Source organism: Onychostoma macrolepis, chromosome 10 (assembly GCF_012432095.1).
Source record: "Onychostoma macrolepis isolate SWU-2019 chromosome 10, ASM1243209v1, whole genome shotgun sequence".
Taxonomy (NCBI): domain Eukaryota; kingdom Metazoa; phylum Chordata; class Actinopteri; order Cypriniformes; family Cyprinidae; genus Onychostoma; species Onychostoma macrolepis.
Genome location: NC_081164.1, coordinates 8,210,244 through 8,223,532, shown reverse-complemented (window position 1 = coordinate 8,223,532; position 13,289 = coordinate 8,210,244). Strand labels below are relative to the sequence as shown.

The 13,289-nt window shown below is 37.2% G+C and overlaps 1 protein-coding gene across 1 annotated transcript in view; it reads right to left on the bottom strand.

Moving 5' to 3' along the window:
* Positions 1-13,289, bottom strand: part of uvrag (UV radiation resistance associated gene) — a 111,826-nt gene that overhangs the window by 9,011 nt on the left and 89,526 nt on the right. The window contains exon 14 of the mRNA XM_058788881.1: positions 1,496-1,587. Coding sequence (XP_058644864.1) covers positions 1,496-1,587 — 92 coding nt within the window. The remainder of the gene's footprint in view (positions 1-1,495; positions 1,588-13,289) is intronic.

Here is a 13,289-nt window from a genome sequence, read left to right as displayed (position 1 = left end):
CCTAATGCAGATTTTTATGCGCCGATAATTCACATCGCTGGCCCCTGCCCTGGAAACATTATCTAAACTGAGAGGGGAGGGAGTGTAGGAGAGGAAGTGAATGCAAGAGTAATAAAAGCAGTCTGCAACAAACGGAAAATAAAAGAATCCATTTACTCTATATTTCACATTTCAGCTCTGGATCCAGAGAGTTGCTTCCTGTGCTGGAGAACGAGTCTAGACCTCCTGTTTGAGTCAACGCTAGCAGACGCCCACTCTGTACAACGTAACTTGACTCTAGGAGGGTCTCAGTGTGCTGTAAGTTATTGTTTACGGCTGTGGGGCTGTATGAGGTAGATGTCGAAAGGAATGTTCTGCAGTTCTGTGTTTGTGTATACGGTCCCTCTCTCCACGGAGGAGGCGGAAACTGCTCTTTCACGGTTCTAAGCGTACTGTCGAGTCAACACGACTGCCCTCCGGGTCCATTTAGCCATGCAGCGCAACCGCCGGTTCGCCGGACTTCCACTTCCTCCTCTACTTCCTGCCACTCTGTACGGTTCAAGAGGTCAAAAGGTCACACTTTCATCTGTTCCATCTTAAGCATTTCCACAATCCATTAAACATTACTGGGGGGACGCTGAAGAGTTTTACTTACCCTGGCCTCCTTCCTTTCAAAACACAGATTATTAAATTAACATTCAGATAGATGGCTTGCCTATCGCTGATCCAAGAAAGAGCTGGAGAGATCAAAAGCAGGCTTTCTTTAACAGTATGTTTTTGATTGCCATGGCATACAACTGGGAATTTTTACCATCACTGATGTGAAAATGCTAATTTTGTTGCTTTCAAAAGTTGTCCAGAATACTACAGTGCTTTATCATAGTGCACATCAACAGAGACCAGATTTAGAAAGTGACTAGTCTCTAAAATAATGCTAGGATTTAACAGTGAAAATATAATCGTACTGTAAATATAATTATAACATTTTTACATTTTCTGAAAATAAATGTGAATATAATAAAAAATTTTTTTAGGAAAATATGACCATACAAATGCATAGAAAATATGAATATGAAAAACATCTGAGTACAAATATGAAAAGAAAATATACAAATATGAAAAGCATTATGGCTTTCTGCATTTGCTGTGGAAAACTATAAAAAGGGTATTTAAAATAAATATAATTATAAAAAGTAAATATGACAATGCATATAGATATTGTAATATCTATACATTTTATGAGGAAAAGGGATCTTTATATATGAAAAAGGACTGTGAAAATAAATACAAATTTTGTCAAGGATTCTGTATAAAACAAAAAACAAAACAAAAAAAGCATCCTATATTCATTCTGGTTCTTAGATATGGCTCGGGTCCCTCATTCAGTGTAAGTCTATGAGATTAGTTTTTCTTCCTGTTTTATCATCCACCACATAAAACAATAAGTCTGATCACAATTTGAGGCATCACTCATGTCTATACCTTAGCAAACACCAATAATAATGTTAAATCTCACCATCGTACAAGTAGCCCATGCTCTAGGAAGTTCTTCAGGTTGGGTAAAGTCTGACGCAGATCTGGGGTGGAGAGCCCATGCTGGTACCTCAACTGTAGAAAGAAAAACACAGAGGAAATGTATTTGTTACAAACATCATCACCTGTCTGAACGACGATTATACGATCACAATATGGCATCACCTGGGCATCATGCCATCAGCTAGTGCAGCAGGTTAATTCATTACCCCACAGGTGTGCACACACACACACATACACACAAAAGGTTTTCCATCTGCAGATGTTTAAGTTATTTAGTCTGCTTGCTGCAGAACCACTGACAGGAGACATTTACCAGCTTGTGGTTCCCTTAAGTTTCAAATTAATATTTAATAAAGACGGGAACATGTAAAAAACATAGGATTTTTAAAGAGTGAAAGCAGTCCTGCCCAGATTACCCAGAACCAGAGACTGTCATGACATGATGGATAAGGAAAGTCATCAACTAAAATAATATAAAATAAAAATGTATAATATAATGTAATGTAATGTAATGCAATATATTAATATAATATAATATAATGTAATATAATGATGATTTCAGATTCTAGTCTAACTGGCAGCTGTTTGCTGTACGGTCTGCTTACATGATACTAAGGTAGACCAGATAGATGCACATAAAAAGTGGAGTTATCCTCACATGACAATCTCAAACATTTATAGCCTCATAAACCACTGGCCGGAGTAAAAAAGGAAGGAAAAAAAAAAAGTCTGTGCCATACTACAACACCTATTTCTACTGCTTTAGACTCTTTTATAGGGGAAAACAAGGGGGCGGCTTCAGAAGAGACACATTGACAGAATGGGAAAACGAGTAAGACGAGGGGAGGTTGTGTCAAAGAAAATATGAGACTGATCTACGTGATCGAAGACCCAACAAGCTCGAACGTTTTATTTCCCCCTCTTGTACAATTGTTCAGTCTAATACACTGGCCATCAGTGCTCTCTGACATATTAACACCAACACACACCTACAATAATACAGCATGTGTGTATGTACAGATGGAGATGAGATGTGGGAGTGGAAAAAGACAAAGATAAGAAAAAGGAAGTGTGAGAGAAATGGCACACATCTGGAATGAATAAAAAACGGGAGGAAAAAAAAAAAACGCACACAACTCAAAGGTTTTCTCTTGCTCTCCTCAAGAAGCATAATTTCTTTTTGAGCCATGTCAATGACAAAAGTGTCTTCAGTTTACAATTAGAATGAGAATCAAACAAAGTAACAGTATTCTGAGAAAAACTCAGCACCCCCTTTAGGCTTGGAGGTGAAATGTAACAATGACAGTGTATTTATTTTCAAAGAAAAGCAAGTACATGAGGTCTCAAGGGGAACTAATGTATCAAGGACACTCCCTGACACGCATCTGGTTTATCTGGCTGTATGGCAGCACCCTCCGCATGTCTTCATAAAACCTGATCAATCATAATAACACCATAGTGACAGATGATCCGCATGTGATTTCAATTATAACTGATACTGCTGCCACGATGACACTCCTACAGGCCAAGAATTCAATAGGAATACGAGGGGAGAGAGAAAATGAGAGACGGAAATACTCTGGAAAATGGAGTAGGTGATAACTAATAACAAAATGGAGCAAAAGCCATTTCCTTTAGGTGGTTCTCTAGTGCTCTGCTACAAAAAAAAAAAAAATTATTAAAAAAAATAATAAATAAAAATATAAACAAACATATATATACATATATATATATATATATATATATATATATATATATATATATATATATATATATATAAACATATATATGTTTATTTTACAATACTGTGGACACAGATTCTTCAGCTCACCTGTAGAACTATATTTTTTTTAAAAACTGGGTGCCGCTAATAGAGATAAGAACAAACAAAACAAAGCCTATTAACTTCTTGGATCCAACCCACTAAACCAAATAAGTTTTAAAGTAGACACAGTGAGATATGCGTGTCTGTTCACTTTACTGGGAGACAAAATAAAATATAAAAAATATAATAATAAATACATTTTTAAAAAAAAATCCAATTTGTAATTTAAATTTATTTTATTTTATAGAGATTTTATTCTTAAATGTTTTTAAAATATTTTAATTTTTTTTCTTTTAGAAATAGAGACTTCTACATCTCATTTACATATCGACCAACGCAATATAAAAAAGTGCAGAGCAAATTAGCGTAGTCGCAAATAAGCAGAGCTGATGCTCATCAGGTGCGGGTGATCTACTAACGACACAGGCGCAAAATAGTTTAAGACATGCTTTTTTTGGGCGTTAAATAATGGTGCAAAGACCAGTAATTTAACGAGCGCAAATGTTAGTAAATAGTGTTGCGTGATTCATTTTAAAACTCTCCTCCCAAAAATTATGTGTCTGAAAGGGAAACTCCTACAAATGCATATTCAATAAGGGCAGGCACAAAAATAACTGTGAACATGCCTTTTCACTGCGCGTCTTTCGTAAATCCTGACAGTATTATTTTAACGCCAAAAGACAGTTTGCGCTCTTGCAAGCTGTTAGTAAATCTGGCCCTTTATCTTTACCCTCATAAATTCTTAGGTTAACGGTAAAAATCTCTAAACTAAACTTAATTTAAAAACTAAATGCTACAAGTAACCTAATGTACAGTATGAATATTTGTTACTAAAGATCACATTCAACAGTTTACAATAAAATGTAAAAATAGGGGAAATGTACAATTAAATAATCTCTAAAAATATCAAAAGATGCATATCCGGTATCAATCAATATGATAAAAAAAAAATCTAAAATTATCTGATATGGTACCAACACAATGTTTATATATTGTAGTGTTAGTTTGCAGTATACCATCATTTCGATACCCAAGTCTTTGTATTCACTGTGCTATTTCTGTTTGCCTCCCTAGAGCTGCGAGTATGTGTAGTTTCTTTTCAATAAAGGACCCCTGGGAACTACCTTTTGTTTCTTTATAGAGGGGGCACTGCTCCAAATTTCCACTGGTGATGACATGGTCAATTCCACACAAAACTAACAGCCTTATTCATTCATGGATAAAAGTACACCTCTGGCTTTGACCAGATGACCATGTGCTGGGATCCGTATGTGGACCAAAAGGAAAAAGGACTTTGGAAGTATGTGCCAACAGCAACAGCATTCCGTATTAGAATCAGAACGGGGTGTACCACTTATGCCTGGACAACTGCCTAAAACCATATTTGCTCAGTGTTCCTCTGACAAAGATACTGATTAGATTAAAACCAAAAGTCAGTGAGAGTTTCCAGAAAAGTGAAACTGAAAATGAAGTAGGACGGACATGGTTGAACAGCCAACTACACAATCCAATCCGACCCCCTCATAAAGCGGTGACTCGGCGTGAATGTTTTTATGATCCGTCTCTAATGCTGGGAAATGTGGCTTTAACTTTGTGGTGAAGAAGACGATCATTATCAGTTTGTCTGATGAGCTCCCCCGATGAGGAGTCTATCGGTCTGTTCCAAAACTTGAAAAATGCTAGCTTTGCAGGCAGAAGATACCGTTTTTTGGACAAATTTTAATAAAGCTAGTATTTCCAGCTAAATAGCATTTCCAGAACACAATGCATAAGCTCTGAAATGCTGAATGGAAAAATGTATTATTTTTTTCCCAATATTTGTGAGTACTATGTGCTTTTATGCTTATTAGCGTTTCACACCGCTTAGCAACATGCTAATATAACACTCTACTGAATCAGTTGTGTTGAGTCTTCAATGCAAAGCACTATTTGTGTGGCATAAGCATTCCAGTTATAATGCTCTGAAGGCAGCATAATGTGCACTACAGAGCTATTGTAAATAGTTTTTAATCACAATTGTTATCAGTACTTTTCAAAATGGAATTAAATTTACATTACTATTCAAAAGTTTGGGGTCAAGATTTTTTAATCTCATAGTAAAGATTTCAAATAAATGCTGTTCTTGTGAACTTTCGATTCATTAAAGAATATTGCAAAAAAACAACAAAAAAAAAAACAACATGCAGCATCCCAACTGTTTTCAACATTGTTAATAATAATAAAAAAAAGTTTCTTGAGCACCAAATCATCATATTAGATTGATTTCTGAAGGATCATTTGACACTGAAAACTGGAGAAATGGCTGCTAAAAATTCAGCTTTGCCATCACATGAATAAATTACACTTTAAAATATATTCACACAGAAAACAGTTATTTTAAATTATAAAAATATTTCACAAAATCACTGTTTTTACTCTATTTTTTGATCAAGTAATTGAAAACTTGATGAGAATAAACAAGTTCCATCAAGAACACTTGAAAAAATCTTGCCGACCACAAACCTTTGAATGGTAGGGTATATTTATGCCATAATATTTCACTCACTTCATCTGCCATCTTGGATTTATTTCACTGAGTTTGTTGCAATGCATTATTGAATAAATTTTTCTGCGAAAGATATGTGTGGTGCTGCTTTAGTATTCAGCCAAAAGAAAATAACATAATTCGCTTGCCTGCACTTTGACTGTCTTTGCATTGGGAACGGGCCCATGATGCCTTAACATACTGTCTCCGTAGGCAGCACACTAGTTTTGGAACGGAGCGTGTGTGTTCATTCAAGGATCGTAATTCTTCCAAAACTGAGAACTGAAATGCAGCCAAGGGTGCTGATCTGAAACCCGATAGGAAGCTCAAGGAGGAGCGGAATGATGACATCATTGGATCGAAAGGGGCACAATCGCAATTGTTTCGACTGTAGGGTTGCGTCAGTGTGTGTGTTCTAGAGTACCATTGTGAGTGCCTCCTCCATCTGCACGCCAACCCTTCTCATATCACGTAAACAACAAAATCCCTTTTATTCACGCATATATGAGCATATAAACGCACAAAAGGCAAGATATGTCTTACACCGTAAAACCTCAAGTAGCATGTCAATAATTCAACTAGTAGTCATTAATAATCACCCACCCACTCCCTGGGGCAGGCTGCCCCTACAAAGCAATGCATTATGGGAAGAAATCTGCTCCTGCAATCTTGCAAGTCAAAGGCATTTGGCATGCACATTTGATTTCATTACTGCCTTTGTTCATCCTTACAATTTTTGCTACATGTGTTTAAGAGTCGAGCACATCTGGCCTGTGAGCCCTTCACTGGCGTGCTGCGTGACGGAGGTATGCGCGCTCCTCTTTCCCCTGTGTGCTTTGCATTACGCCGTAGCTTGAGTTGCAGCGTTTGTGAATTGCTTTTGGCAAAGAGTGCTGGGATAGATTATAGAATAAACCTGGACATAAAGTCTTTTTTAAGCAAACAACTGCCCTTTCTCCCTCCCCGAGCTCAAGGACAAACAAATAAATATCCAGCCCACTGAAAACGCGCCATCAGCGAAGACAGTAGGAGCGTCTCGGGGAACTTGGAAGCGCACGGATCGGCACGTCGGTCTTAATTAAAAGCGACAGCCTGACCTGCTGACAAGTTGAAGCAACAAACAGAGCAGCGGGTGGCACGGGGTTCTCGCGGGGTTCTCGCAAACGGAGATTTGGAAATGTGCGAAAGAAGAGAGAGACCAACACGACAGTATATTCAGTTTCTTTTTTGCACCGCAGACAGCTCTAAATCAAAGCGGGTGTTGACAGACGCAGAGCAAAGAGAATTGTGGGTGAATAATGGGTTGTTGGTGTAACGACAGAGGTATCTGCTGTGATTTAAAACCTTGGTGAGGATTTTGATAAAACATTATAGCAGTGCAGGGTTATGTGAAAGTAAGTGAAAGCTACTGAACTAACTTTTGGAAAGTGAATGGTATACAGGCCGTTCTTCTAGTTTCTTTTGAGGTTCTTTTGGTTGTTGTTTGCTCTTCTGCTGGTTCTTGCTGGTGGTATTGGACAAGAAAGTTGCGGATGCATGCTGTGTACGAATGAAAGCGAAATATAGGAACTTTCGTCTGTGGTGTCTCCATCTTGACCCAGGTGCTCCAGACTCCTACCGCACATTCTCCAGACTTTACTCAAGCAATGTTCTTGAATTTCTTCTATGGATGAGAACAGCCACATAAATGAAATGTCCAGATTGGTTTATGGATAAAAGACAGGTGGTTTTCCAACTGCAGGTTTGAAAAGGTGCATGGGATACCACAGCAAACGAACGGTTCTTGGTGTCCCAGAAACACGAGAAGCTCTGGAATGAGTTAGGTCACGACTTCAACATTTCTAACATACTGGTCAAACTTAATAGCATGCAAATGTGGCGCTATAGAATTTTTATATGGCAGAAAGTTACATTTTCCAAGTTTGACTTTTTCTGTCAAAATTTTACATGAACTTAAAACTGATGAACTACAAAATTTGAATTCTTAATTCAACAAGCAAAACTAAATAATAATAATAATAATAATAATGTTATAAAAATAAAATGTATTATTATTACAAAATAAAAACAAAACAATAAATAAAATATATTATATATAAAACAATATAATATATAAAATAAATCCAAAATAATATTTAAAAATACAAAGTAAATAAAAGGTATTAATATAATATAATGTAAGAAAAAAAAGAATTCTAAAAGTGGACTTTTTCATTCCACTGTGTATAACCGATCCAAAATAACAAAAACATTTAACAGAAAGGAACTTCCACCTGGAATCTCAGCTGTATTTGTGTTCCATCATCTGCATTAAAATTAAGAGGTTTTTTTTCTTTTTCTTCCCTGTCATCCTGTTATTTTTTCCCCACTTCTGCCTTGGCCAATTTACTTACATACTAACAGCTTAAAGAGGTTCTCATTTTTTGAGGGAAATTAGAATTGACGCAGGATATGAAAACTGCGTCCCAAATGAAGCCTCATTGTTCCATCAGAAGTCATGTCGATGAGGGGTTTGTCATCAAAAAAGTCACAAAAGTTCAATGCGAAGGGGCGCCTACAATCTCTTGACACACATTGAAGCAGTAGCTTGGGAAGGTCAGAAATTTGCAAGGCCATAACTTTTCATCAGCAGAGTATTTTTACAAACGTAGATGGCCAAGCAGCAACTCTGGATCCGAACTCTAGAGATCCCTGAGATTCGGACCCACGCAGTGAGCTATTGCAGTAAATTACAATATAAACCGAATCCTTTATGTATAGATGAGGACATTCCCTTATTGCCGGTTTCGTAAAAAATAGAAGTGGGGAATGGTTTTGCTGGTTGGCCGAGATCTTGCCCCCCCAAGGGATGGTAATCAGGGGCCCCGGATGGTCCTCTATTAGTCTGCTTAGGAGGGGCCGGCACAGGTGCTATCCTTATGTTACTCACCCAGGTCAGAGATACAAAGAGACCAGGACCGAAATACGGGTGTAGACTCACATAAAGACACGCAAAAATCGCTCAAAGGCTGTGATGAATAAACAATTTTTGAATGTTCTCAATTAGGTTTTTGCTCATGATCAAACTTCCTGTTCTCAAATCATATGCAAGGTATAAAGTCCACTCTTGTTGTTTGAGAAACAAGGTGATGATTAGTCCATAAAAGGGTGGTCTAGCTCTAACCTTGAAGAGAAGGCATTTTTGAAGAGAATTCTCCACAGATTTGACTATTTCCAGGGCCATTGCTTGAAAATTAATAGATGAGGAATAACATTCTTGACAAGCCTTGGCTCTGAACACTCGGTATTTGCTTATACCCACTCCAACCCTGAATTTTAGGAAGTTTTGAAAGAGACAGGCCTTCATTAGGTAGGCACAATGCCTGTATAATTCTGTTTGTTGACAGTTCCCTATAGTTCAAATGTGGTACTGGTCTACATGTTGTACTGATAAGCATTAATATAACTCATCATTATCTGGGTTACTCTGGATTCTTACTCGCTTTGCCAAAGTCACTGTGGCTCCAAGGCCTACCTCAGGAACATGCTTACATAAAACGGTACAACACAAAGACACCATATGTGACCCTGGACCACAAAACCAGTCTTGTAGCTATAGCCAAAAACACATTGTATGGGTCAAAATTATCCATTTTTATTTTATGTCAAAAATCATTAGGATATTAAGTAAAGATCATGTTCCATGAAGATATTTAGTGAATTTCTTACTGTAAATATATCAAAACTTAATTTTTGATTAGTAATATGCATTGCTAAGAACTTCAAACTTTAAAGGTGATTTTCTCAACATTTAGATTTTTTTTCACCCTCAGATTCCAGATTCGAGATAATAGTTGCATACATCAATGGAAAGCTTATTTATTCGGCTTTCGGATGATGTTTAAATCTAAATTTCAAAAAATGTAAACTTAAGACTGGTTTTGTGGTCCAGGGTCACATATTGTTCTGGTTATTCAGAAGAAAGGTATGCATATTTTAGCTATTGGGGCTAATGTACACACCAAGTATATGTTCCTAAGTATTTGAAGGTAAATACAACCTGGAGATGTTTGAGGTCTTTGCTTTGGTGGGGCAAGGTTCTTGTTTTGAAACATCAAAAGAAACTCAAAGTGTACTCAAAACATTCCTCATTGTGTCCGAGGCCAACATGGGAGTGTAAATATATGCAACAAAACACCCAAGCAATCAGCAAACGTCTAAGCAACAATTCTGAATGGACATTCAGGCTTGGCCACTTTTTTAACACAAAGCTTTGGCCTCGCAGTGCAGTTGAAGTCTCCAATTCAAAATGAAGCAGGTTTATGTAAACCACAATGACTGCTTGAAAACACATGCTAGGCGCTCTGGCTGCAACGCTAACAAAATCAGCCATGAAAACTCTCAATGGAGTGTGGCCATGAAGATGCCTCTGAGCTATTCTCCATCTAGATATCTCGCCAATCGAAATCTCACATATCAGATTAGCATGTAGATAATATTACCATGGCAAAACGATACATACACAAAAAAAAGTATAGAGATGTCATACAATTCAGAAAGAAATGAGCTGTATACAAACTAGCTGAAATTAAAACGTTTTACACAACATTGTGTACATACATAATACAATAGGAAACATATATATAAAATCTATTATATATGTACACATATACATAAATATGTATATAAACAGTAAAGTTAAATAGAATTGGTCAGTCAACACAATGTCCAAGTGTCTTAATTTCACGCTTTAACAAGTGTTGCAATCTTTAAGCCTAGTTTCTCGACACTGTTGACAGCCGTTGAAAAGGTCGGCAAATATGAGAACAGAATATTTTAACAAGGACTTAACATTGGATTTAGAGCGATTACACCAAAATGTGTTTTCTTGATTGACAAATAAGCTCATGCCAGTTCACACTACCACTTTTGAGAGCTGAGGAAAAAAGATAAGGTTAGAGGAAGGAGACACAAGCCCTTAATGTTACCTCAGGTTTCACAATCCTTGACCCTTATATCTCAAGTCCTCCTTAACACTTTCTCCCACTTCTTTTCCTCTCTACCAATACTTATTTTCCTTCCTCTGTCCAATCCCATAATAATAAAGCACAGGTGTGGTTATACGTACCGCTCGGATTTAGCCAGATGCCAACAAGCTTAATTCAAAACATTTCCAGCTCTTGCATTACTCTACACTTTATTGAGTATCATATGGACACGTTACAGAGACAACATATTTACATAATTACGGGAAAGGCTTACTGAGACGAATGGGAAATTTAATTTGGAGACCACCGGTAACAAGGGCCCGCTGTGTTTCCAGGTCCTCGTGAGACAGACACACACTGATGCTGCTGTATAACAGGACTATAATTAGATTAACGCTTCAGATTCAGAAGTGCACATACTTTTCGTTCTTTCATACGATAATACAATAAAGGGTTGTCCGATAAAGGCTGTGCCAGGTGATCTCCTCACGTGGGTTTAAGGGTGTAGATGTCTGGAAACTAATGTGCCATTCTTCATGTGATGTTATAGACTGGGCATCTACAACTACAACACAACAGTGTAGAGTCTCAGACACTGATTTATATATGAAAGGGAACTTCTGATTAAAAATCTGTGGACACAAAAACTTCTAGTGGCTAACATTTTATTTTATGTTTTTGTCTATGACTAAGTTTTTTTTTTTCACAAACGATGGAACAATGAAGTTTTTGGCTGGCAGTCATTGATTATAATATTATTGGTTATTTTATGGTGTACAAGTGTTGATATCAAAAGACAGCGAGAGAGTGCCTATTCATTAGATGCCGTTGAAAAGATTTAGGTTTTTAATAATTGGCCTTATAACATTATAAGAGAATATCTGAGTGGTGAGTCACAAAATATAAATGGCAAAGCTATAATCTATGTGTTGTAATATTATAGGCACATATGGTGCATATTAATTGCATGTGTAGAGTAAATGATTGGAAGTCATAAGGAACATTTTACACAGCCAACATTATGAATTTTGTTCCTTTAAAATTTTAACTTAGAATAATTATAGTATTATGCCAAATTGTGTGTTTTTAGGTTAGGCTTATATTTTGTCAGTTACTCTTCATGAAAACAGCACTTATAAAAAAAAGTTTAAAAAAAAGCTCCCATTAAAAATGGCACATTTGTCATTATTTGCTTTTTGCAATAAATAAAGTTATAAGTTATCTGTTCTGTATCTATCTGCTGAGAATAATGTCATAGACACATTATTTTGACTTCACTCACTGCACTTATGACACAAGTCCTGAAACTGGTCTGGTCAGGTCTTGAGTTTCTGTTGTGAATGTATATAAATCCTAATAGAGTGTAAACACTTTTGATGTCCTCATAGGGTGCACTGACACCTGTCAGAGCAGTCGCCCTCTGAGGGGTCCCAGAGCCATCACTGGAGTCGTAAAGTTGAATGAATGGAGTAACACCAGCCCATGTTAACCCAAGGAGGGTAACTCTAAACCAACACAGCACTCTAAGGGGTCAGAGTAACCTGTTAACACTGTAGTGACAAACAAAGACAGCCATTCATCCCACCAAGTGGGGATGGAGGGGCCTACAACTTGAAGCATTCACAAAGTGTGTACAGAACACATTTCTTAAACTGTCTACAAGACATTTCTTACTATATTACTGTATTTACAGTCTGGTCAAAAAGGGAATTAACAGGACAGCGCCTCTGCCCTTTGCCGGGTTCGACTTTTATAACCCAATATGGAAAGACGGATTAATTCCGGAAACCCACACAGAACAAAAAACACTCGTTTAGGTGTAACAGCCAAATAAAGCCATTAAAACATTTTCATTTCAGCCAAAAAGTCTGGCGCGGTCATAATCAGGCTTTGTAATTTGGAATAGAACTTGTTGAGGGTTTCTTTATTGGGCCTGTTTATTCTAGGACAGAGGATTGGCTCCATAAAGGGCACGGGAAAAAAATAAAAACGCTTTAAGATGCCCAACCTGCTCCAAGCCGAACACAACCACTGCTTATTGCAATAAACCCTCCATTCTCCCATTCAATTGCACTCTCCCTTCTTATTCTGCTTTAATTGAGGGACTTTATGACGGAGGATTGCGTAAAAGCCTCTCAGCAAAGGTCAAAGGTTAGTGCTCAGGCTCTGAATGCACATTCCTGTCCATCTCTCTTGGTGACAACACCTCCCCATTCTTTGGTGTAATAAGAGGTAAAATAAACATTTCTGGTGTCACTTGAAGAAGTTCTTGAGTATTATTAAAGGGGCTGTAAGGATATACAAGATAAAAAAGGTTAGGATCAATTAATTTGACGTTGAAATGAAGCCCCGCTGCACTATGGCATAATTTATGGTGGTGTTATGAGCGGTTGCCAAGACAAACAGTTAATAAAAGTTAAAAACAATGGACAAAGGATCCATCAAAAGAGGCGATTCC